Raw genomic sequence first — 27,020 nt, forward strand, 5'->3', positions numbered from 1 at the left:
TAAGCCTCACATTCTGGCATTGGCGGAAACAAAGGTGAAACCTTCAACACCAAATGTTCACCTCATTTATCCTGGATACGATCTACACACCCGATTTCGACTAAACTTTGGATTGGCAGTATTTGTCAAGAGCGATTTGAGTTGCCAGCGGGAGGAACCTACGGACTTCGACGTTATGTGGTTCAAAATAATAGCCAGTGGAGCCACGAAATTTATCTGCTGTATCTACAGACCACCAAGCGACACCCAATATAGGCGGCTCTTTTTGAACCTGGTTGATTGCATTAACCAACTCCAGATTGACTACCTAAGCGCAGAAATCATCGTCATGGGTGATTTTCACGTTCACAATATCATCGAACAATAACAAGACTAGAAGCACAGATTTAACTAGCTAACACAATTGCGTTAGCTAGTTAAATCTGTGCTAGAAGGTTCACTTAACGCTTCGCCTCTTTTTATGTCTATCTCACTCGAATATCGGACGCTACTCTTTTTAAGTCTCTCCAAGTCGCTCCCGGGCGAAATGCATATACCGGCTGTCTGATATAGCATATTTAAAGTAGTATAACAGTTGTCTCACAGAGTAGCTATTTGTAGGTAGAACTATACTGTGCTAGAACGTTATAGCGATTGTTTTGCGATTTGGTTTTATTAGGGATTTTATTAAGGATTCTGATAAAATGCCACGAATGTGTTGTGTTAATGGATGTTTGACTAGAGAAGGGACAGAAATATCATTGTTTCGGTGGCCCAGGGATGAACATAGGTAAGAATTTATAGAATCGTTTTAGTATAATCGTATATAATCGTATAGTTTTGAATGATAATTTTTTTAATATTTATATTTTATGCATAATAGAGGGTAATAATATTATTAAAATGAAATTGTAAATGATATTTCTAAATGTCAACTTTGGAAGCAGGCTTTGGGATTTGTTAATAATCATAGGTATACCAATATGACTCCAGAAGAATGTAGTAATAAATTAAGAGTCTGCGAATTACATTTTCCTCAAGAAACCTTAATGTAATACCGTAAGAACAAAACTGCTGTATAACACTGTCCCGTCAAAAAATTTATGGCAAAATGGCGGAGAAACTAGTAAGTGTGTTCATTTTTTATACAGATAAATTTACCTTGATTTATTTGATTAATTGTAACAATTTGTTATAAAACATTATTGTTAAGATAAAATAAAAAAACTAATATTTCAGGTGAGGCTAGAAGATTAAAAGAAATAAAAGCAACACAAACAAGTGTAGAACAAGTATTATTCAGCAATGAAACAGATTAAGATTACTGTTAATGTCGTTTTTCTTATTTTTTAGTTATATGTATGCATATAATGTATAATATAATAATTTAGGATATGTTATAATTATGATCTTCAATTAATTAAACAGTTTAAAATATTTTCTTAATTATTTAAATACCTACAACTAAAACAGAATGGGTCACAATAATATTAATTACATAGTTTGATTGTTTTGAAACACCCGGTAAGTGAACCTTTATTTTATTTTGATGATTAACTGTCTGCATTACCCTCGTATGAGCCGACACAGCTGAACACTTGCGTGTTTTTTTTTGCGATCGGCGGCTCTTATTTGAGAGCGCTACTTCAAACACCCGACCGAGAGTGGGACTTCTAGTCTTGTTATTGTTCGGTGACAATATCAACTGGCTGTGCTTCTGCAACAAGAGCGACGATGAAGGACGAGAAGCTGAGCTATTTGCCACCATGCGGGCTTACGCAGCTTGTGGAGGAACCTACCAGAATCCCCGATCGAGACGGCGAGTTCGCGAGTCTCCTAGATCTTGTCTTGGCTTCAGACCCTGACTCGTACACTGTATCAGTACAGGCCCCCCTAGGAACATCGGACCACAAATTGATAACAGTCTTTTGCCAGTTGGATGTTAAAACGCAGGATCCTCCGATGCCGCGGAAGATATGGCACTATAAATCAGCAGAGTGGAACCATCTTCGGGAATTTTATCGCTCATTCCCTTGGAAAGAAGTCTGCTTTAGAATCAATAACATCTCAGAATGTGCAAACCAAACTACAGAGACGATCTTGGCAGGAATGGAAGCTTATATCCCTTTTTCTACTAAATGCAGATCAAACAACAAGCAATGGTTCAACCTGAATTGCAAAAAGGCAGTAAAAACTAAAAACGCAGCATATCGCAAATGGCGTCAACATCCTTCCACCGAAAATTGGAGGAACTTTTTAACCTCCAGAAATAGCTGCAAGCGAATTATTGCTGAATGCAAAGAGAATCACAATAACAGGATCAAAAACAAATTGCTAAACTGCCCAAATAGAACAAGATCTTTCTGGTCGGTATCGAAAGCCGTTAGTCAAGGATTTGCTAAGTCGGCCTTGCCACCCCCAACAGCAGATGATGGTTCTATCGCGGTAACAGCAAGGGAAAAAGCCAACTTACTGGGTAAACTCTTCGCGTCCAATTCTACTCTGCACTCGCAAGGCAAAACACCGCCATATTTGCCAAGGGTGAATTCATCGATGGGAGAAATTTCGTTTCCCCAACGAATTATAAATAAAATTCTTAAAAGCGTAGACACAAACAAAGCATCTGGACCCGATGGAATTCCAGCCCTAGTACTAAAACGTTGTGCAGACGAATTGACTCCTCCCTTATGTAGACTGTTCACGGCATCGTACAAACAGGGCTCATTTCCAACAAGCTGGAAAACTGCTCAAGTGCAAGCTCTACCCAAAAAGGGTAAGAAGACGATGCCGTCCAATTACCGCCCGATTGCACTAGTTCCAGTAATATCGAAGATTATGGAGAAAGCAGTCAACCAAAAACTGTTAAGATATCTGGAATCATCTGGACTAATCAGCGATCATCAATACGGCTTTCGAAAGCTTAGATCCACCGGCGACGTCTTCTGACTAACGTCACACACTTGCGGACGGAGGCCATGGAGAAGCACGGCGAGTCCCGCTCAGTCGCTCTTGACATTTCCAAGGCATTTGACAGAGTGTGACATGAGGGACTACTAACCAAGCTCTCCTCAATCGGCATACAAAACTCATTATTGAATTGGATTTAAAGTTTTCTTGAACAACGAACAATCCAAGTAGCCGTCGATGGACACCTCTCCGACAAATTTAACATTAACGCTGGAGTCCCTCAAGGATGCATTCTATCCCCCGCCCTTTTCTTGATATATATCAACGATTTGCTAGGAACCACTGTCAATCCAATCTACAGCTTTGCGGACGATAGCACACTTATTTCCACATTTAAGTCCACCAAACCAACGACAGCCCCAACTTCTCAGAATCTTAGGCAGCAACAAGTAGCTTCAACCAACAACGATATTAGAGCAATCTTGAAGTGGGGCGGTAACAATCTGGTCAATTTTAACGCCAAAAAAACGCAGGCTGCGGTATTTACGATGAAGACTAACGTTGATGGCCCGGAGCTGGTTATGGCAGGGAAAACATTGCCAATGAAATCATCTTTACATCTTCTAGGAGTCGAAGTCACCAACAGTGTGTCCTGGCATGACCACGTTGCCGACATCGCCAGGGCAGCTTCCAAAAAACTCGGAGTGCTTTTCAAAACGAAAAAACTGTATGTACACCAGAACAGCTACTGACTCTTTATAAGGCTCAAATACGCCCTTCCCTCGAGTATTGCTCGCATGTCTGGAGCTCTGCACCCAAGCATAGTTTAAAGCTGCTAGATTCTATACAGAATAGAGCTATTCGTCTTATCGACAAACCAGAACTGACAAAGAGTCTGGATAGTCTGGAGCACAGGAGAAAGGTGGCTGATCTCTGTTTATTCTACCGTTATTATCACGGTAAGTGCTCCTCTGAGCTGGCAGGCCTGATTCCACCCAGGGCTGTTCCGGCAAGAAGGACGCGTCTAGCAGTTGCGGCTCATCAACATCGAGTCCACCTGCCTGCCCCAAGGACGTCGCTGTATCGGGACTCATTCATCTGGAGAACATCTTCTTTGTGGAACGGGCTTCCACTTCACATATTTCACGACGCATACAACCTACAGCGATTCAAGATAAATGCCCACAAACATCTTCGCGCAAGCACCACTCCAAGAGTGACATAGGACTTTCCTCTTGTGCTTGTGTTTACCATAAAAAAAAAAAAAAACAAGGGTATGGCGTTTTTTTTTATTTTAATAAAATAACATAAAAGTTAACACTGATTTAAGGGTTTGTTACTTTTTTAAACTGTTTTAAGGGGAAATAAATAAAGATCCTTAAGCTTATGTATTAAAGTTTTTATTATTTAAAACAAAACAAAAATATTCAACAACAACGAAAAAATAGGAACTAAAATGTACTAAACTAAACTACATTATTCTCTGAAGTTCCATAAAACAAGAAATAGAATTGTTAAAAATAATAAAAAAAAGTTATTTCTAAATAGTTTCAAAAACTAAAAGAACAGAAAAAAAATTTAAAGATTCAAAAATGACAAATAAATAAATATAATAATAAATAGTCTGTGGTATCGTCGTCATCATAGCACTTTTTTGTGCCTATTTGATTGACAATATCAAGAGGCACATCATAATCATTACAACATTTGTTATACCTTTTGAGTCCATATCTAACCGAAAGTATTGCATTTACCATATTGGTAATCATTTTATTTCGGTATTTGTTTTTCACTATATTGAGGGAACTAAAAATTCTTTCCACATTTGCATTAGAAAATGACAGTAATAAAATTCCCAATGCAAAATTGGAAAGTTCCATAAAGGGATTTTCCCCACTTGCATCCCGATATTTTACGTCCTCAGTCCAAAAGTTAATGGTGTGGGTTATATTTTCCCATTTAATAAAAGTTATATTGTTATATTGCAAAATATTTTTTTCTATGTCATTATCAGCAATTTGCATATTTTTTAATAATAAAATCAGTGGCTCGATTTCTTTGTTTTGCTTTAAAATATTCTGAACAGAAATTAATGAAATTGTTTCTAAATGTTTAACATTTCAGGAAGACGATTCTTAAGTTGCTTAAATAACTCTACTAAAAAATTACGGCACCGCTCTCTTATCACCTTTTCTTCTGCAGGCGTAACTTTTTGTTGGTTTAATAATTCGCTAATTTTTGTCTCAAATTGGTAACCCAAATAGGGTTTAGGATTTATTAAAATTTCAAATATATTATCGCCATCTGTATTTTGAGTTTCCCAATTGGGAACAAAAATTTAATTTTCAATACTCTTAATTAACATATTTAAATCATGTAACAATAAACTCGGATCTACATTATTAGATTCAAACATTTTATTAACTTTTTGCACTTCATTTAGTACAGGCTTTAAAAATAAAAGATATGCCAAATTTGTTACGTCTTTAAACTCAATGTACAAAATCTCAGCGGTATAGCATTTTTCAGAAAGACGCGTTATTTCAAAATGGGTTTTTAACTCAATATATTGATTTAAGATTCTGTCTACAGCAACTTCAATACTTAACCATCTTGTGGAGCACGCGCGTACAATTTTTTTTGGGTCTGCTCCATCATTTATTGCATTAAAAAGATGCTTGTAATTATTTTGACGATTTGCTGACTTACTAAACCAATTGTACGTTTCAGAAATCATAAATTCCAAATTTCTTGGGAATGTTTCCTTAGCTCCGTGAGATACAGCTAATTGTAGAGAATGGCAGACACATCTAATTAAAAGTAAATTTGGAATTTCCGATTTTAAATGAGTGTAGACACTGTTGTTAATACCTGTCATAACACTGGCATTATCGGTACCATTTCCCACAAGATTATTTAGAGAAAGGTTAAAAGTTTTTAAAGTTTGTTTAACGGCGGTTGCAATACTTTCGGCATTACAATGCTCTAACTCAACAAGCGCTAAAAATGTTGATATTCTTTTACCCAATTGATTATCATAATAAATGATTGCCATTCCTAGTAGGATTGTAACACTTATGTCATTGGATTCATCCAATAACGAACTATATTTACAAAAACCAGTAATTACAGATTTTAACAAATCTTTTTGAAAATGGGGGTAAAATACATTTCTTATGATCCCGCTGCATTTTGTTCTGTGTATTTTTAAATTTTTGGCGGACACATCCTGGAATGTATTTTTACATAACTCGCCAAGATGGTCTATGGGTAATATAGACGAATGCACAAAAACAAATAACGATAATTTTGCCTCTGCAGTCACTGAAGGGTTATCCTTATTCATACCGGCAAAATTTATTTTTGATTGGACCCCAGATCTACTCGGTGCAAATGGTTCAGCTGCCTTGACATGTTTAAGGGATGCCAAATGTTTCTTTATATCGGATAGCTTTGCAGAAAAATCAGATTTACAATATTTGCACCTTGCACGGGTTGGATGGCCTGCAACCTGCACTAACCAATTTCGAAATTGAAAAAAACTTAACCATTCCTCGCGAAAATGTTGGAAATATTTTGTCTTAGGTTTTTCGGCCATTTCTAAAAAGTAAATCGATTGGTAACCATAGAAATAATTTTTTAATAGAGAATTAAATAATAAAAATATCAATATGTATGTTACGGATAAAATGCACTATTTGAATAAAACGCAATATCTTTATAGTATTTTAATTGCTTAATTCGGTATTTTTTAAATCATTTTAAGAATATAATAAAAATAATATTTAAAAAAAAAACGACAATTCCACTCTTATGTCATCATAACCCAAACCAAGACAATATTTACTAGAATTATCCGGCTAAGATGCAGTATTTCCAGATTTCGCATTTCACCCATAACACTTGAAACAATAACAATAACAATGAATCTTACCAGTTATTCTGTTTTTAAGCAGAAAACGAACAATGTAAAACAATAATAACAAAATTGCAAAGAACTAAACACCATAACCTAATAACGTGACAATAACTCTGACCTGATAAATTATGTTTCTTATTTCCCAATAAGGCAAGTTATGAACTAAAGAGAATCCTCGAGAACAAGGGAATTCCCGAGATCTGAATTATGCAGCCAATAGGGGTTCGAATATATCAGTCGACAAAGCAAGCAAAGGCGATGTTGCCTATTACTAATAAATCGATGACAGTTGCAGTTAATACGCTAAATTATGTTTTTCCCCCAGGTAAACCTCAGTTTTCCGCTAAAAAATCCGCTAGCCGCAATAAGCAATTTTTTTCAGCCAATGCAAATGTAATTACGCCAAATCTAGCGGAAATTCCGCTAAGCTGGCAACACTGCATGTATGAAGCTTGTATGGTGAAAACACGAAATTAATAAATATACTGCCAATTCAATGAAAAGTAAATGACTACTACTAGCTGGCCGCTATTTTGCGTAATTGTGGCCTTTCGATGTTGGTCTGATAATCTTGAATCTTATTAATCAAACTTGAATCTTATAAATCCTAATACCATGAAAGTGATGATTTTCATTTAAATTTTTGCTTGTATTTACTTAACAAATTCAGTTAAAAACACTTTTATTTTCTTTCTATTTTTACTATTACGACTTTTAGTTTCCTTCCGTGTACAGTGTTTCCACATTAATAAGTACAACCATCTATAAAAATCAAAATATCGATGATTTTATGAGAATTTGTAATTAGCAAGGGTATATAATAGTAAAAATAAACAACTCTATATATTACTCTATCATAAACACAGACAATTCCACAGAAAACAGACCAAGGACAACCTTTTCCTCTTTATGTTCTGTGGACAATTCACAATAATTCGGTCGTGAGAAACAGTGAACGAAATACGTTTAAATAAGGATGGTGACACATTATCCACGTATTAAATAAGGAGGATGCTATATTGCCTGTTGTAGGTTGTAGATGATATACCCAAGCGTGGTTTACAAATCGCCAAAAACTAGGCAATTCAATGTCTCATTTTAGGTGAGGATTACTTTCTTTCGCAAATTTTAAGGAAATTCTTAAAGAAGTACAAGAAAAATCACAGATCTAAGGCATCTATCTTAAATTCTTAACTAAATGTAGCATTCTATTTTGTATTTGTAAACATAACCTCTCAAAAACTTTAATTGTTTTGTTTCCCTGCAATTGGTACAACTGAAATTTGTCAGAGTGACCAACATCGAAAGGACACAATCACGCAAAATGGCGACCACCTAGTAGTGGTCATTTTCTTTTCATTGAATTGGCAGGCACAGTACACAAATATAGGCTTAAATACTACACTAAAAGTCTAGGTATATTTATTAAGTTCGTGACTATGACGAATCGACTGATGTTAAGGATATTTTTCTAGGCATTTTAGATTATTTGCAACCGTAGTTAACTTTGGTATTCCTAATGGACGCCATATTGGATTTATACATCAATTAATAGCACGTAAAAAGACTTTTTCAGCCATTGATAATAACCCTCTCTTGATATGGCGGAAAACATAAATTTATTCAAAAAAAAACATTTTTTTACTTAGCGTTGGCTGTGAAAACAAGGGCTGCTAATTATTTTGTTTTTTTTATTCAAACAAGAAAATCATTTCATGAATATGAAAATTACATTTAAAAAAATTGAACCAAAAATTATTTCTAACTTTCAACGATAATTGAAATTAACCAAAAAGCAATCGATAATTAACCAAATAAAAATTAGTGAATAAAGTCTTCCATTTTTGTTAATAAACAATTTACACTTCTCAATCACAGTCAAACAAGCATTTTTGACAATTTGTCGTGGCATTTCTTGAGTTGCTTGTCGAACGGCTGTTTCAAGTCCTTCCACTGTAGTATGATTAGTGTATAATACACATCTTTTAGGATACCCCCATACACAGAAATTATGGGGCGTCATATCAGGTGAGCGGGCAGGCCACGTAATAGGACCTCGATTTCCTATCCAATTATTTCCATATTGTTCATTTAGGTTATTAGAAATAATTGCAGAATTGTGTGCAGGGGCGCCATCTGGTTGGAACCACATGTTGGCTATGTCATGAAGAGGCAACTCTTCTAAACTGGGATCTACGTAATTTTCACGAATTTATAAGTATCTTGGTCCTCTTAGGTTGACATTAAAAATGTTAAATAAAACATGTCCATTTAAAATACCTATCCAAACATTAAATCCCCATTGTTTGATGATGAATTTCGCGGTTTCTAAATTCATTTTGTATCGACTCCATAAATATTATGTCTATTAAAGACACCACAATTTACAAACTTGCTTTCGTTCGACCACAATACTTTTAAAGGAAATCTAGGAAATTCCATTTTCTCAGGAACCAGTTGCAAAATATTGACGTCTGTCTAAGTCTCCTTCTCGAAGTTTCTGACTAATCTGCTCATGATATGGGCGGTATTTAACTTTTTGAGAACTCGTTGGGCGGTAGTTTTAGATACTTCCATATTAGCTTCGATTTGCTGAAGCAATGTGCGCGGATTTTCCAGGACACTACTAAAGTTTCTAAATTTTCGTCACTATTTCTGTTTCTGTTGGTTCTGCATTAGTGTAACAATTATATTTTTTATTTGCTGTTACTATATGTTTATTTGTTAGAGAATTTTGGGTTTTTTATACTCTTCGTTAAGTTTAAACAAATTTACTATTTTCAAACTTTTTTATTATTTAACTAATTATTTATTTATTGCAGTTTTTGGTATACAAACAGAACATGTCCAAGACTATTTTATTATATTACAATTTGTATTGTATTATAAATTAACAATGTTAATTATATATTGTATTAGAATACTTGAAATCTTATATTTTTATTTTCTAGATGATTAAATAATATATTTTTGTGTACATAACATCATATAGTTGTGTTTTATTTTTATATCTGTAATTTAAATAGTCGTTATTACTGAAGAAATATTATTTTTTCTACATGACATATGTGTCTCAATATTATCTAAGGAAATTTTTTGAAGTAGAAAAAGTTGTTTAATGGTACAAAGGTTTTTTAATTCTTTTTGTTTAAAAAGTTAAATTTGCAGGTTATCCTATATATATTTGCCCAATTTAGGAAACTACATCAAATTGCAGTCAGCTAGTGCCCCGCTTAGTCAAACTAGATTTGTATAAGGGAAATTGTGCTGAAAATAATATAAAAAGGAAATTTTGATGACAATCTGTTTTAATCGAGTGGAGTACCCGCATGTGGTGGCATTTAGTAGTTTTCTCAAGTTGGGCCCGTCTTAGAATTCGAATTTCGCGCGCTTTATTGAATTCATATTTGGTGTCGGATTTGTCCAAGCCTTCTATCAAATCTGATTTGTTAGACGGATTGCCAATAGTTATGCCTTACAAATGTCAAAATTAGTTCGAATTATTGCACCTTCAGTAGAGGGCCAAAATTTCTTCGCGTTAACAAGGCAACCCGCATTTCTCTATCTTGGTGTTCTATGGTAGTCACGGGCTCCCACCTCCCGGAGTAGTGTATTTAACTGACCTCGGTCTATCGGAAATCTGGAACACTTTCCACCATTTTTATGATCATTTAAGTGAGAATAAATAATATATAGGTGCGTTCGGAATTATATAACTTATTTGCCTAGGACGATTCTTTTATAAATCGATCAAATCCTGCAGAAATATTATTTTGTATGGGTCTTAGTAATACGAGATTTTAAACACTTTCAATAACAGTACGGTATTTATTATTTATATTATCAAAAAAACTAAGAATATTCTTAATCCTAACATTTTCTAATAAATAAGAAATCACTCAAAAAAATTATGTCATAAGATAAGCATATTTGAGACTCTGGTGCTCACTTCTTTATGTTCATCATTATTTTATTTATATACAGAGTGTTAATTTGAGAACTTTCAATGCGAATATCTTTGAGAACAAAAAAAGTTAATTTGGTACATATTCAAAGTTGCATTCTTCTTGAAGTACAAAGAATATTTTTTGCTCCGAATACTTAAAGTATATAGGGCCAGGTTATACTTTTTTTTAAATGGTACTGTTAATAAATATAACTGTATGTACTGGTGTGACGAAAACTCGCATGGTTTCAGGGAAGGACCCAGAAAAAATAAATGTATGAGTAGGAATATTGGTTGATTCTATTATTGGGCCTTTACTAATAGTAACCTTAATAGCGAAACATACTTGGAAATAATCGATTTCATGGTCTTATAAGTGAACAAATAGAAAATCAATTACTTATTACTTATTAACGGGAATAGAAACCTAAACGAACATCTAACACCTTTCTCACAAGATGGAGCGCCAACCCACATGTTCTTCCAGTGAGACAATATTTAAACGATACACTACAGAATCAGCGGATTGGAACAAGAGGTCCAATAGAATGGCCGGAAAGATTGCCAGATCTAACACCGCTAGATTTTTTTGCTAGGGTCATTTGAACACTGTTTGAAACATAGTGAAAACGAAGTATTTAAAACATAGCCAGATTCCCTTGAGTATCTTCGGCAACGAATTATAACAGAATTTGCATCTGTTCCAAGAATAGTATTTCAAAATGTAAGAAATGAGTTTCAAAATACAGTGGGGGCCAACTAATTAGAAACGATTTAAAAAAAATACTTTATTCAATGTTTCAGTTCTTTAAAATAAATTAAAACCAACTTGTTATAAAATTTTGATTGTTCATCACAACAGCAATATATAATTTATTTATAGACATTCCACTAAGAAATTTGTAAGGAATGCAGAAAATAAACAAAATTTATAGATAACACAGTTGGCCATCTACTTAGAAACGACGAAAATAAACGCGCGTATAGTTCATTTCAAACCTTTGTACTGGTAACAATTTGTGTTTTTTGTATCTACAAGCCTTGTCTTTGTGTCTTCCACAGTTTAAAATGGGTAGAAAAAAAAATTGTGATCCGTCAATGCGTAAAATAATTTTTACGCTAAGGGAAAGAGGTTGGACTTATAGTAAAATAGCTGACCACCTAAAATGTTCAAAAAATGTTTCTATGCACTCAATCACATAAAAGAACATAAAACGTACGAAAATATTCCACGCAAGAGAAAATCTAAAAAAACCAGCCAACGAACTGATGAAACTATTGTTCGAATGGCTAAAATGAATCCATTTTTAACCTCCAACCAGATTAAAGAAGAACTTTCTCCAGCTATCGCGATATCATCACGAACTATTAGACGACGACTTAATGAGGCCAACCTATTTGGACGAGTATCCCGCAAGAAACCACTGCTAAAGAAGAAAAATCGCCAGGCTAGATTAAAATTCGCTAAGGACCATATTAATTACCGTAAAAGAGTGGAAAAAAGTATTATGGTCTGATGAGACAAAAATAAATCGCATTGGTAGTGATGGTAGAACATTTGTGAGAAGACCAAGGGGTGCGGAAAATAATCCGAAGTATAGAAACAGCACAGTCAAACATGGAGGTGGAAATATAAAATTATGGGGATGTTTTTCGTGGCGTGGTGTTGGTCAATTAGTGAAAATTGACGGTATTCTTGACCAAGAAAAACATAAAGATATTATGGAGAACCACATGTTGCCGTTTGCTGATGAAACTTTGCCGGTGTCTTGGGTTTTGCAACAAGACAATGATCCCAAGCACACGGCTAAGTCTGTAAAAAAATGGTTTGACGATAACCATGTTGATATACTTGATTGGCCCTCATGTAGTCCGGATCTCAATCCCATTGAGAATCTTTGGAGAGACCTGAAAAAACTTTTAGAACATAAAAATATTAAAAACCTTAAAGATCTGGCGGAAGAAGCAGAGCAGGCGTGGAAATCGATTCCACTAGCGAGATGTCAACATCTGGTGGAGTCAATGCCCAGGAGATGTAGAGCTGTCATTGAAAATAAGGGATTTGCTACAAAATATTGATTTATTTAGGGTTTAGAGTTCTTATTTTGTTTTTTTTAGATTGATAATTCTTTGGTTTCTAATTAGTTGTCCAATTTAATATTTGTATAAAAAATTAACTTTTTTTTAAAAGTATATATGTGAAGACAAATCCACTAAATTTATGGTAATATTAAAGGTAAATGTTAGTTACGACAATGGGCGAGAAATTTAAGAATAAACAATTTTATTTACAAAAGATTTATGATTTTTATTAATTTATTCACACTGTTTCTAATTAGTTGGCCACCACTATATATTATATTTTTATTTAGCCTAAAATGGAATGCATTTTGAGCGTCTCATTTAATAAAATTGCATTTTACAAAAATTGGGTTTTTTTTGTGCAGATGAATACTTCTCAAGACCTTTAATTTGATGTACCACAACTGAGGTGGTGCCACTTAAGAATTAGGGGTTGGAGAGCATAAATTCCAAAAGGTTACTCACCTTGGCTGAAATATGGTAGTTCTTCTTCACCCTACCTATGAAACATTTGTACCAAATTGGGTTTTTCTAAGTTTTTAATTTCAAAGATATTTGCATCGAAAGTTGTGAAATTGAAGCTCTGTATATCTGATGGTATTTTAAACTCGCGATTCAAAACTGAAACAAAACCTTATTTTCACACAAAGAAAAACACTAACAAAACCTTCGAATCCTGTAATAATTTTTTTCTACACTAACTGATAAATTGTAGCTACACTTTTAGTCGAGTACCCTGCTTTAATCAGATTATTTAAAGAAAACAAATCTAAAAATACAAGAACTAAGATTATAATCACCACACGAATCAGACTGATATTCTCTTAATTATTTATCGTTTCCTTCTGTTTTTTTTTCCTTTCGAGCTTTGAGGCGCCTCTCCAACAGTAACGGTTCCTTCGGCAATATCTTCTTTGTGTTCTGATTTTTCTATAGTCTTAAAAATGTGTTTATTTAAAGTAGCTCAAATAGACTTTTTTAAATTTTTTTACTTACTTGCTGAGCATTTATAAAAAACATCAAATCTCTAACTTGTTCCTTTAACTCGGCAAGTTCCCGGTCTTTTGTTGCCTGTAGCTCCGCCAATCCTTCTTCCAGTTTTGTTATTTTTGTTTGCCACTGCTGCTGGTTGTTTCTTAATGCCTTTCCTAGCTGTTTTTCTTCGTTTAAGTCATGTTGAGTCGAAGATAATCTAAAAAAGTTGTAAGTTTATTTAATTAAAAAAAAAAACGTTGATTAATCCCATAACAACCAAGGGTATGTAAGTAAAAAAAAATTAATAGTTTAGTCTCTTTCAGCTTTTAGTCACCATCACTGCTAATTGTCTTTTACACACAGGAGACTAGCAAAGATTCTTCAGATAAAGGTCTTAACAATAATCTATAACAATACTTAACCTAACCTCAAATTGTAAACATGTGTTTATTTTTGCTCTGATTTAATTTTGAGTTTTTTTTAAATATTATAGCAAAAACTAAAACTTATTTTGCTTAAAGTTAAAGAGCTAAGTCGCTACTGTGTGTGTAGCATATCGATTCTACTCAATTATTTTGTTTTTATTGGAGTTTTTCTAAGTAAAGTTTGTAAGGTTATATTGTGAATAATGAAGCCCAAGTGTTTAAAGCCAATCAATGATGATCACATAGAGAAAGTCCCTAGATGTAATAGCTGCCGTTTTCATTTGGATGAAAAATGTTCCGGTCTTTGTGCAAGTGAGCAGAGAGCCATAGTTGTGCAGAAATGCATTATTCTGTTCTTTTGTGATGTTTGTGTGCTCTCCTTCAAAAAAAATCCTCTGCTGACAAACAAATTTATTCAACTGGAGGAGCAGATTAAATCCCTAAAGGATGAAGTGGAAACATTAAAAAAACAGCAGACTTCTCAAGGGAACTTGGGTGCTCCTGCTAACATGGAATCAGTGTTACATGAAATTGAAGATCGTGCAGAGCGGGCGAACAATCTAATGGTTTACGGTGTTCCTGAGTCTGGAAGTAGCAGTATGCAAGAAAGAATTGATAATGACAATGTTGTACTCGCCCTCATCTTAAAAAATGTTGGCATCGCACAGGATGATGTTTTAAAGGCTTTACGAGTAGAGCAGGAAGGAACAGGCCAATTAAAGTGGTAACTAAACACTCAAATTTGGTAAAGAATGCTATGAAAAGGCGAAATAGACTTAATGGTAACATAAGAATAGGCTATGATAAAACAAAGCTTCAGCAAGAACAGTTCAAAGCTGTTCTATCTGAGCTACGTGGCAGAGAACAAGAAGGAGAGACTGATTTAATTATTAAAATTCATAAATGGTTCTCCATCAATTACCAAAAAGCCACTACCAAAAAACCGAACACATTAACCTTCATATCTATTTATTTTCAGAATCTGGGTGGTATTGGTACTAAACTTGATCAACTTCGTGGTGCAATATTGCAATGTGATTATGATGTCATTATTTTGATTGAGACTTGGCTAAATCAACATTACTCAGACAATGAATTAGCTAATTCTGACTATCAGATTTTTAGGCTAGATCGCAATTCCTTAACTTGTACTAAACAACGTGGTGGTGGAGTATTAATGTTAGTACACAATAAATTTAAAACCAAACAACTCAAGACCGATATCTTAAATGTGGAGAACATTTTTGTTCAAGTAGATTATGGTCAGCTATCTAATATTTTGGGCTGTGTTTACATTCCTTCTAATTCTTCAGAAGAAGTCTACCGTGCCCATTGCTCAGCAGTTGAAAGTATTAAGGAAAATTTTCCCAATACACCTATATTTTTATTTGAAGCTTACAATTTACCCTTAGCCACTTGGAAATACTCAATTCAAGTGGGTCTGTCAGTTGAGTGCGCACTGACCTATCCAGCCAAAATAGTTTGTGAATCATTTTCTTATCTGAATATGCGACAATCTAACATTATTCCAAACAATCATGGTGTATTTCTGGATCTGATTTTTAACAGTATTGACGAGTGCCATAAAATAACTGTTCAACAAGCTTTAGACAATCTTCTTCCGAACAACTTTCACTACTTGGCAACAATTTGCGATATTAGGGTTCGTGATAGGATTAAAAGGTTGGATTATAGTACAACTTATTTTGATTTAAAAATGCTGATTTTGTAAGTTTGAATGAATATTTTTCTTTAGTGGACTGGATTAGTATTTTTGATGATTCAGACATCGATAATTCAGTGAATAACTTTTATGAAGTAGTTTTATATGCAATCTCACTCTTTGTACCAAAAAAAATATTTAAACCTTCCAGGTTTCCTCGTTGGTTTTCTCCAGAATTAAGGAATTTTGTTCTATCAAAAAAGACTGCTCATGCTAACTTCAAAAGTACTAACTTAGCTAAAGATTATATCCTGTTTGCTAACCTACGTACTCAATGTAAAGTTCATACTGAGCAATGCTACAGATCTTACATTGCTACCTTAAATGAGTCAATTCAATCTGACACCACACAATTTTGGAATCATATTAACTCCTTAATAAAAGTCATGGTATCCCAAATTCTATGCATTTAAATGATATTTCAGCAGATTCGGGGGAGGATATTGCAATCCTCCTGAGGTTGATCTCAGTAACTTTAATTTTCCAGTAGCAAATACTGTCGACATGCCTTTTATCCAGTTCACCCTGTCTGAGGTTTTTGAATTTATATTTGGTCTTAAGGACAAACTGAGTTATGGTCCTGATAATGTTCCTACCTATTTCCTAAAAAGATGTGTTTATAGTTTGTCTAGACCTTTGTGTACATTATTTAATTTATCTTTAAAATTACAAACTTTCCCTGAGAAATGGCGTGAGAGCTTTATAACTCCTGTATTCAAAAATGGTGACAGGGATGATATGGAAAAATTACAGGCCCATTGTTATGTTATCTGCTATCCCTAAGCTTTTTGAGTTTATCCTGAACAAATATCTTACTTGGCATTGTAGAGGTCTCTTGATCAACGAGCTACATGGGTTTAGGCAGGGTAAATTTACTTCTACAAATCTTGTATTATATCATGACTTCATTGTCAGGGCTTTCGAGAAGGGTCATCAGGTCGACTCCATCTATACTGATTTCTCAAAGGCCTTTGACACAGTCATCCACTCATTGCTCATTTTTAAATTAAGATGCTATGGTTTCCCTAAGTGGTTTCTTTCTTGGCTAAATAGTTACCTACATAAAAGGATACAATTCGTTAATGTAAGGGGTTCACCTTCAGTTTCTATTTTGGTTACTTCAGGGGTGCCTCAGGGGTCACATTTGGGGCCTCTACTCTTTACTTTATTTATTAATGATATTTTTAGTATTATCAAATTTTGCAAATTCCTATTATTTGCAGACGACCTGAAGCTATTTTTACATATTTTAAACTTGTCTAATTGCCTGATGATACAATCAGACATATACTCTCTATATAATTGGTCTGTCTCTAATGGCTTACATCTTAATAAGGATAAGTATTTTATAATTTCTTTTACTAAATCTAGAAAAGTTGTCCCATTTGACTACCACATAAATGATAATATACTTTCAAGAGTAATTAAAGATTTGGGGGTGTTGTTTAACAGAGCCCTGACTTTCATACCCCATATAGATAGTTTGTCTAGTAAAGCTCTTCGTATTCTTGGTTTTATAACTAGAAATACTCAAGACTTTTCAGTAGCTGCCTTCAGAGTTTTATATCTTACACTTATTCGTAGCGTCATGTCTTATTCTTCCATAGTCTGGTCCCCTTATTATGCTAACCATATTTACAGTCTTGATAAGGTCCAAAATAAATTTCTCAGGACTTGTGCCTGGAGATTGAATGTACGAGATGAGTCTTTATTGGAACTTAAGTCAAGGCTAAATATGGCTTCTCTTGAGGACTATCGAACTAGGTGTGATATGATATTTCTTCACAAGTTAATTAATAATGCTATTGATTGCCCTGAATTGTTATCGCGGATAAACTTTAGATGCAATACCAGAGTCCTTAGAGAGACGTCCCTTTTTCTGGTTGAATATCACCATACAAATTATGGTAAATTTTCTCCAATTAATCGACTCCACATGTTGGGAAATAGATTTAATCAGGCTTTTGACTTAGTGGATTTAAAGCCTTCAAAACTTAAAAGGTGTCTGAGTGAGTTTACTCGTTGAGTACTACGTGTTAAGTATCAAATAAATTTGATTGCTTTTACTTTTCTTATTTTGATTATTTCAATGGTATGTTTTTAGTTGCTTTATATTTTTTTTTTGGAAGTTTTTGGTTAAGTTATTGGAAGTTTTATCTTATTTGTATATCTTGGGCTGCTAAATATTTATATACATTTAAATAGATATATTATTGATTTATAGAAAATTTGGATATTTAATAGATTAAGTTCATTATACAATATCTTATTAATATATTTGTTGATGGCAGAATAATTATTATAGATTTAGGGTAAGAATATAATTTATTTTGTAATTTTGTTAGACTGGGGATATCCCGTAAATAAATAAATAAATAATCGGTTGTTCTATTTTTTTTAAACATCCTTTATTTATCTATACGAGGGCGGTCCGCCTTCAAAAGATCAAAAGGAAAACGCAAATTTTGGAAAAATAGCGATTGAAACCTTCTTTTAGCTCGATATACTTAACTCAGCGACGCTGAAAAATACGTTTTCTGGTCGCAAGGTAAGCCTCCGCACACAACATCCAAGCGCTCTTTGATTTAATTTCTCTTCTAAGAACACGAATCGAATCACCTGCTTTCAATCAATCAATGCTCTTTTTCTAAAAAGGCGGGAACACGTCCGCTTCCACACTTGGTCAAAACAAAACTATGAGTTTGCCTCGGCTAAAATTTTGATAGTGACCTTCTATAAAAATGACCTTCTTATACAAGTGTAAAATCCAAATCTGATTTTATTTTCAGTGACAAACCTCAATGTCATTTAAAAATATGATTAAATACGGTATGCTGCCAATTAAACAGTACTGACATGAATATTATGTTTAATATTATTTATACAGGGTATTCCGTTGTTCATACATACAATTTTAGGGTAGATAGAAAACCACAAAAAGAAAAGAAAAGCTCATATGAACATTGGTCCGGAAATGCTTCCTCAGGAAGCTAGATCTCTTTGAAGATACTTTAAAAACTATAGTTTTCGTTTTATAGTTTTGGAACCACTTTAGCTACCGCAACCAATTTTGAGACATGAATTATCGTTAATACGTTTATCGTTTTCAACCTATTAAACAAAAATTATTTTAACGCGAGACGTGCAAACCAAGGGGGGTATTGGGTGAATTTATCCCTATTTCCCTAAGCATTCAATTTCTGCCCGTTTGGGCATCAGACTATGATGTTCTTATGGATTTTGCATAGAAAACATACTCTCAGTAAAAATCACTAATAAAATATAAAATCTGTGCTATAAATAAAAAAGAACTATCTTAAAAAAGTTAATCACCCTATATTTGTGAGCTTCAGTCGGGCCCCAATATTTAGGTTATTTTGACTTTGTGTACTTGGTTGCTTTGACTGTAGAAGTTTTTCATGACATTTTAACCATATTTTGTTGTTTGGAAATACTTAAAGGTAGAGTCAACGTGAGTCAGGTTACAACGTCAGTTTGTAATCTGATGTAGTTAATAAAGAAAGTGTACTCCTAGCATAAAAGTATATTTCTGGTGGAACGGTGTTCCAGCAAGAAGTTTCGAGTTGCAACATAATACAAAAACAAGGTATTAGTATATACAAGGGAAAACCGTTTGTTAAAAATTAATTTATGTTTAACAAACGAAGCTTTGAAACTGAACGGTTTTGTTACTTTTTGTGCGATGGTGCATATAGGTTTGTACCTATATCACGAGTAGCGCCAGTGCCCGGAGGTGTCTGCGGATATTTTTCTTAAAGTTCTGCAAGTTGTAATGTTCGGGAAAGGCATGTTTTGGGAGTTGATTCCACAGACTTGCACTTCTCCATAAAACTAAATCTCGATATAGCGACGTAATGAGCATCCGCAGATACGCTCCATATTCATCAGTCGCATCTGTAGATTAATTTAATAAATTAACTTAAGGCTTTTCTAAATGATTTTAGAATTATTTCTAAAATAATTACTTCCGGTGTTGTATCTTAATTTATTTTTAGCCAATTTATACAAAAACGGAGATATTTAGCGATTTTTGCTGAGAGCATCTTTTTTATGCAAAAGGCATAAGAGCATCATAAAATGATACCCAAATGGGCAGAACTTGAAGTCTTAGAGAAATGGGGTTAAATCTACCACATATCCCCCTGGTTTCCACGCCCCTGTTTAAAATTATTTTTGTTAAGTAGGTTTAAAAGAATAAACGTACCAACAATAATTTATGTCCCAAAATTGGTTGCGGTAGCTAAAGTAGTTTCGAAGCTATAAAACGAACACTATTTTTTAAAGGTTATCTTCAAAGAGCTCTAGCTCCCTGAGGAAGCATTTCCAGACCCATGTTCATATGAACTTTTCTTTTTTTTACATTTTCTATCTACCCTAAAAGTTTGTAACATAAGCAACGGAACAGTCTGTGTAATTACAATATACGATATAGCCTTACAAATATTATTCACGACGTCGTTTCCGATAAAATAGATGTTCAAGATGCCGTCCGTCCAGTTTTAAGGATATTTCGTAGCGTTCATGAATGCTCTCAATCATGTCTGTGAACAAAGGTTGAAAAAAAATCTTGAATTTTAGTCAAGTTGATTTTAGTTAAGTTATTTCAAGTTTGAATTTTAGTTAAGTCAATTTTTTAGATAGTGGATCTCTACGAAAAATAGCCTCCTTCATCATTCCACATATGTACGCATCAGGTGGTGTTAAATCTGGTGAGTGCGATGGGTATCAAAAAACAATGCCACGCGAAATAAGGCGATCCGCAAAATGATTGCGCAGCATTCGAAGAGACTCCCTGGCCGTGTGACAGGTTACCCCGTCCTACTGAAATCATTGTTGAATAAGTGGTAGGTTCCTGGCACGACAAAATCGCTGAAGATCATGTAGAAATCGCGTAATAATCTGTTCGTGTTGTCCACTTATTAATGGGTCCGTTTAAATGAGACGTTACATTGATCCGTTTAAATAGACGTTGATCATACATAGAAAATAATGGCGAAGTCTAGCCCTAGGGCTACTCCTACTCAACCATTAAAAATAGATAGCATAAAAGAATAAAGATACAAAAAATGGTATATTACCGGAATTAAATGCTCAAGTTCCTCGCACTGGTGAAGGGAAGGGGGCGTGCAGCAAACTCAGATTAAAAATACACAGATCATTGGTGCAATGAAACATGTTTTTTCAACTTAAAGACTTTGATGATATTGAACATATTTAGTTATATTTGCGCTTGAAAGAGGAAAGAAAGAAATTTAAATTTGAATTTATTAATATTTAGAATTTTAAAGTGGTTAGAAATATGGTTGTAGAGTTTAATAGCATTAAACGTTTAAATAGAGCAGTTTTAAATTTGGGCATAGTAAGTGATTCTTTGCTTCTTACATTTAAGTGATGAACTTTGTTTCTTGGGCTAAATTTACTCTCTACGTTTTTTTATAGAAGAGGTCTTAGAAATGCCGGTGATAATTTTATGATCAAAATTGGCAAGATGAAAATTCCGTCTGTTTGACATATTCAGCCAATTTGTTTCTGATATTTTATACGATATGTGGTCTTCCTTTTTAATGCCACATATTAACCTACAACAAGAGTTTTGCATTTTCTGAATTCTTTGTTGTTCCAATAACCGCAAGCAAGGCGTATATATAAAATCGCATTAAGCATAATGACTAAGAACAAGAGACTCACAGAGTAGCTTTTTTAATTTAAAATTAAGTGAGTGTCTCTGAATAAAAATTAATTTTAGGACCAAAAAGGCCTTTTTATTCAACTGTTTGATATGTTCGCTAAAACGAAGTTCTTCGTCCATATGTAAACCTAAATTTCTCGCGGAAGCTACGAAAGGAACTATGACCCCTCCTAGGTTAATATTAACATATTTTTTACTTGCAAAACATAAAAGCTTGGATTTATTGAAGTTAAGTTGTAGATTATGTTCATTAGACAGAGACCTAATGGTTTCTAAGTCGTGATTAACACGCTGTGTTGCATCAGCAAAGTTGGTGGCATCAAAGTTATATACCAGTTGCGTATCGTCAGCAAAGGCGGTAGCTGTACAGAAATTAGTAGAACGAAGAATATCAGCGGTGTATATTATAAAAAGCAAAGGAGATAAAATAGAGCCTTGAGGAACACCGGAATGAATACTTAGGGTGTGAGAAGAAGTTCCATCGAATGTTATTTTCTGAAATCTATTATTAAGAAAAGATGAGATAATATTTAAAGAAGCATCTGAGCACCCATATTAATGCAGTTTGGAACACAAGAGTTCATGGTCCAGAGTATCAAAAGCCTTAGAATAATCTAGCAATACAGGGTATCCATTTATAAACTGACACCTTTTAACTGCTTATAAGTCGAGAACGAAAAAAAAACAACAATGTGCGGTTTTCACAGAACTTTATCAATATTTTAAAAGTTTTTTTTGACAGTGTTTCCAAAATTTTTGACAGTGTTGACAAGTTTCAAAATTTACCTGAAATAGGAGGAAAAAAATTGATGATTTTCAAAGGCCGATTTCTCAAAAATTTTAAACATCCTGTACTTTTTAATTTCACATGAAAGCCTGTTAAATCCCCTTTCCGTAAATGTATAAATGTAGCCAATTTTAGTAAATTACACCTTTTTGAAAATTTTCTTACAATAAATACTTATTAAATAACATTCTCGGTATCAAGTGACAACAATAACAATTGTAGCTTGTCAAGGAGGCTGTGAGTTGGAGTTGCACAATTTGTTTTGTGAGCTTCAACTACTGTCAAACCTTTTTAACGTCATTCGTTGGGCAGTCCGAATGAATAATTTGATTTCTATATGTATTTTTGCATTTTTTAAAGATTTTGAAAGGTTTAAATATGTTTTTAAAATGATAAAAAAATTAATAAAACTATTTCGGAACATCAACAACACTCAGAACTTACTATATTTGAATCAGAAGAGAGAAAAGTGAATAAAAAACAATGGCGGCGAAGAAACGTTTTTTGGTTAGTTTTTTCATTTACCGATAATTCAAAATACAAAAAATGAAAAATCCAAAACACAGAATCGCTTTTATCCTTTTTTTTTCATTTTGTGAATTTTCAATTCTTGAATCAATCAACTCATTTGCTTAGTCAATAATTTAAGCCGAATATGTTTTAAGAAACTAATTTAAGTTTTCGTCCTATATACCGCAAGTAGTTTATTCCACATATGTGGGACAACAAAGGTAAAAGAGCGTTGAAACGATGACGTATGATGCTGACGTATCAAAAAGTTGTCCATGATAAACAAGAAGTTGTCTTGTATGATATCTATGAGATCCTTTTCCCAATAGTACAATTATGTTTAGGACACAGAATAATTTGTAAATCTAACTTGTGGAAACGAAGTCTTTATTAATATTATCATAATTTTTAAAGCCGTCGGGGATTCCTATGCCGAAAACTGTTTTAAACTTGTATATTTTGTAAAGTACTTTCTTTTTCAGAAAAAAATAAATAGAATATTTCACCCTAAATTTTCCTTAACTAGTTAGTTCCTTGTTAAAATATTTCAATTTTATACCGCATGAATCTTGATACTTTGACCGGTACTTATCACGGCGGTACGATTTGTTGGAAAATAATAGCGTACCACCAAACCAACCAAGCTATCAAAATATCATGGACCCAAAAAAACTTACTTAGCACTTTGCTGCTGTAATTTCTTTTCCAAAGCCTGTTTTTCCTTTGTCACAGTATTTAATTTGGCTTTCAACTGCTTATTTTCGTCGGACAGTTTTGCAACTTGGTTTTTTAAACGATCGGACTCTTGGGTTAATTGACTTTCCACCCTATAATAAATTAGTCTACAATTAGCAAGAAATACGTTTTAATGATAATCATATTTACAAGGCAAGTTTATCCTCAAAATACATCCGTTGCTCCTCAAGTTGCGATGTTAATAAATAGGTGAATTCCAGTTGAACGGAATCGACTTTTTCTTGTGCACCCTCAGATTCGGACGGAGGACCTTCTGAGGGCACCAACTTACCATCTGCTTTATTCTGAAGTAATCTGTGCACAAAATTATCACCTAATCATACAAAAACAGATATTAGAATTAATAAATTCACAGATGTTATAATGCCATTATTATACCTTTATAATCCCAAACTCTATGTGATCCTAGCTGTAAAGCATAACAATGTCCAGACTCCCTATAGTGGGATGCCGCATGGCCTCCTTGGTACCTTGAAATGTGCAATATGAATAAAAAAGTGATGAATTTAAAATTAGCTTTTACCTTCCACATCCGACATGGCCACAAATTAAACAAATCCATAGGGCATCGGGTGATGGTACAGATTTTCCACATTCTTCACATTCTGAACTTTCTTCCTGTTCAGGGCTCTGGACACATCTAAAAACAACAAAAAATTTATTCTCAGACATCTCTTAGAATATAGTACTTGACTCAGGATTTTTTAAACGGAACAGGAATTTTCCAGTGTCAAGAATTAACAACTAATATTCCATTAAATTATAATCTTTTATGAAAGAAACTAGTTATGTACAGGGTGGCCCAAATTCGACCCTCATCATTGGGATCTCGGAAACCGTAAGAGATCTAAGGTCGGTTAAATTATGGCAAAGTTGCTAAATTTGGTACTTAACAAAATGCTGTTTTAAAATTTAAAAAATTTCGAATGGTTCCGAAGATATCCGAAAAAACCGAAATCTGGAAAAATCTTTTTTATTGTTTTATGACGTTATTTAAAATCGTATAATAAAATAAATAACACTTTGTTAAGGGCACTTTTTCTCCTCTACAAGATGACCTTTTCAGAATTAAAATATGACGTTTCGTTTTTGAGATACCATCATCAACTTTTTTTTTTCAAATACGGCCCTGGATTTATTTCTATTACCTTATTTTGTTGAACTAGATTTTTATAAAACCTATGACGTATCAAACTTTTTTATTTTCAACCGATTTAATAGCAAAAACTGAGAATTTTCATAATTAAAAAGAAATCTTAATACGGACCTGCTTCAATTTTTTTTTCTTTTAATTATAAGTATCGACTTATTATTAATAAGAACTAATCCACTTCATGATTTAATTTTATAAAATACCTATGAAATATCATCAATATTATCATCAAATTTAATATTAAAAAATCACATTTTTTACAAAACAGTTAAAACTGCCGATTATATAAAAAGCTAAATAAACTATACTTTAAACATCTAAGATCTTTAAAAAAAACTACTGTAACAAAAAGCAAAGAAATATATTAAAAAATATGACGTAATTTTTGTCGAATCCTGCCACCCAAAAAGCCAAATAACAATTAAACTTTTAACACTAATTAAATTATTCATAATAAAAAAAATACATGAAATGCTCAAATAATCCTGCATTTTTGAATCCGCCGGCGCAGATTAGTCGTAAATGCCCGTTGGATCATTATTCCTCTTGCCCGTAAATTTGTGATTTCCAAAGTAAAATTGTGGCGTAAAACATATATATTTTGAGGACTTTCGTTAAATACACGGTCTTTAAATATCCCCATAAAAAATAATCAAGAGGTGACAAATCAGGTCAGCGAACTGCTCCTTGGTTTCTTTGGACCTGTGTTTTCAAATTTACGCACCCATCCCGTTGCCGCTGGGCTTTACACTATACAGATATTATTTTTGTAATATGATTTAATCACAAAAGCACGCTGCACGGGCCTCTGCTCCATAGTTACTAAATGGCATACGCTGATACTTTTAATTTAACATAACAATCCACAGCAAACTATTCATAAATGCGAAATAAAAACATTATCAAAACTTTCCGCTCCCAAGGACTACCCGGCTGGATGCGTTGTATTCATGAAATTAACAATTTGTATTCTAGAAATATTATAAATATGGGAAATAAATAAATATTTTATCCGGTTATGCCAAAGTCGACCCGGGCATGACGAGCAAGAGTCCGTGTTGATGCGGAATTAAGAATAACTGTTATATATACTAAACAATATATGCAATGTGCTCGCTCCCAATTTCTTCATCTGTGTCTCATTTCGAACTTTCGTCTTGCAGTCGACGTTTCTGAGAGCTTAAATGTATGAATGTTGTTGAGAAATATTTGGTTAGGTCTAAGGACAAGCTGTCCTCATTTTTGTCCTCTAGTGTATACAAGTTAAGATACTCCGATTGCCCCACAGTTTATATGGGTCAATAGGTCTGTATAAAAGAGTATAGATTTTAATGCAATAAATATAAAAACACTAACTGAAAGTCACCAAATCAATATTGGCTAACTATTTAATTACATACAGCAAAGTTTCCATCAGAGAATAGAATTACAGTTATTTGTACTCAAGAGAAAATTTTAGAAAATCTGGCAATTAACTGATCCTTTCAAATCACATCACTTAAGTGAACCATGGTTATATTTTTGAACAACAGGTAAATTTCTGTTTTTATTCGCGAATTTTGTGTAACTTTAAGTACCTGCATACAGGACAAGTGGAGTCACCCCATTTTTCTAAACAACTGGCGTGGAAAGCATGATTACATAAGATGGTTAGCACACCATCTACGGATTCATCCATACGTTCTAAAACATTAAATTCCTTATTATTGGATTTTTAATTGAATAAATGACGATTGTACCTAAACAAACTGGACACATAGGTAATTCTGTATGTCCAGGTGGAGCAGACCCATCATGAGCCCATTCAACTCTTGAAACCCATACTATTCTGCACAATATATCTGGTTCCAATGTGCTAAATGGACTTCCATTGTATGTTAGATAGAATTCAATAGCATCATCATGATCTCTGAAACTGAAAAATATTTTAAGTCAATATTAAATGGTCTCGTAAAACCTGTTCACTCACGTTAAAAGACACATATACTGATTAGGTAAAGAATCTCTTAAAACTCTAATATGAGATATATCTGCATGGCAAGGAGCTGTAAAAGCTAAAATATCATGGCAAGTCATGGTACATGGAACACCAAGCAGACATAAGGTTAAGGCATCTTTTCTGCTAGTCAAAACACTAAAATAATAATA

General features: G+C 33.6%; 1 protein-coding gene across 1 annotated transcript in view; it reads right to left on the reverse strand.

Annotated features, from left to right (window-relative positions):
* Positions 1-13,554: 13,554 nt before the first annotated feature.
* Positions 13,555-27,020, reverse strand: part of LOC126740464 (BRCA1-associated protein) — a 28,019-nt gene continuing 14,553 nt past the window's right edge. Inside the window, exons 3-11 of the mRNA XM_050446496.1 lie at positions 26,842-27,006; positions 26,612-26,787; positions 26,450-26,555; positions 24,243-24,359; positions 24,098-24,189; positions 23,849-24,032; positions 23,641-23,790; positions 13,830-14,025; positions 13,555-13,770 (exon numbers count right to left, since the gene is read on the reverse strand). Coding sequence (XP_050302453.1) covers positions 13,666-13,770; positions 13,830-14,025; positions 23,641-23,790; positions 23,849-24,032; positions 24,098-24,189; positions 24,243-24,359; positions 26,450-26,555; positions 26,612-26,787; positions 26,842-27,006 — 1,291 coding nt within the window. The 3' untranslated portion in view covers positions 13,555-13,665. The remainder of the gene's footprint in view (positions 13,771-13,829; positions 14,026-23,640; positions 23,791-23,848; positions 24,033-24,097; positions 24,190-24,242; positions 24,360-26,449; positions 26,556-26,611; positions 26,788-26,841; positions 27,007-27,020) is intronic.

Source organism: Anthonomus grandis, chromosome 9, assembly GCF_022605725.1.
Source record: "Anthonomus grandis grandis chromosome 9, icAntGran1.3, whole genome shotgun sequence".
NCBI classification, from domain to species: Eukaryota; Metazoa; Arthropoda; class Insecta; order Coleoptera; family Curculionidae; genus Anthonomus; species Anthonomus grandis.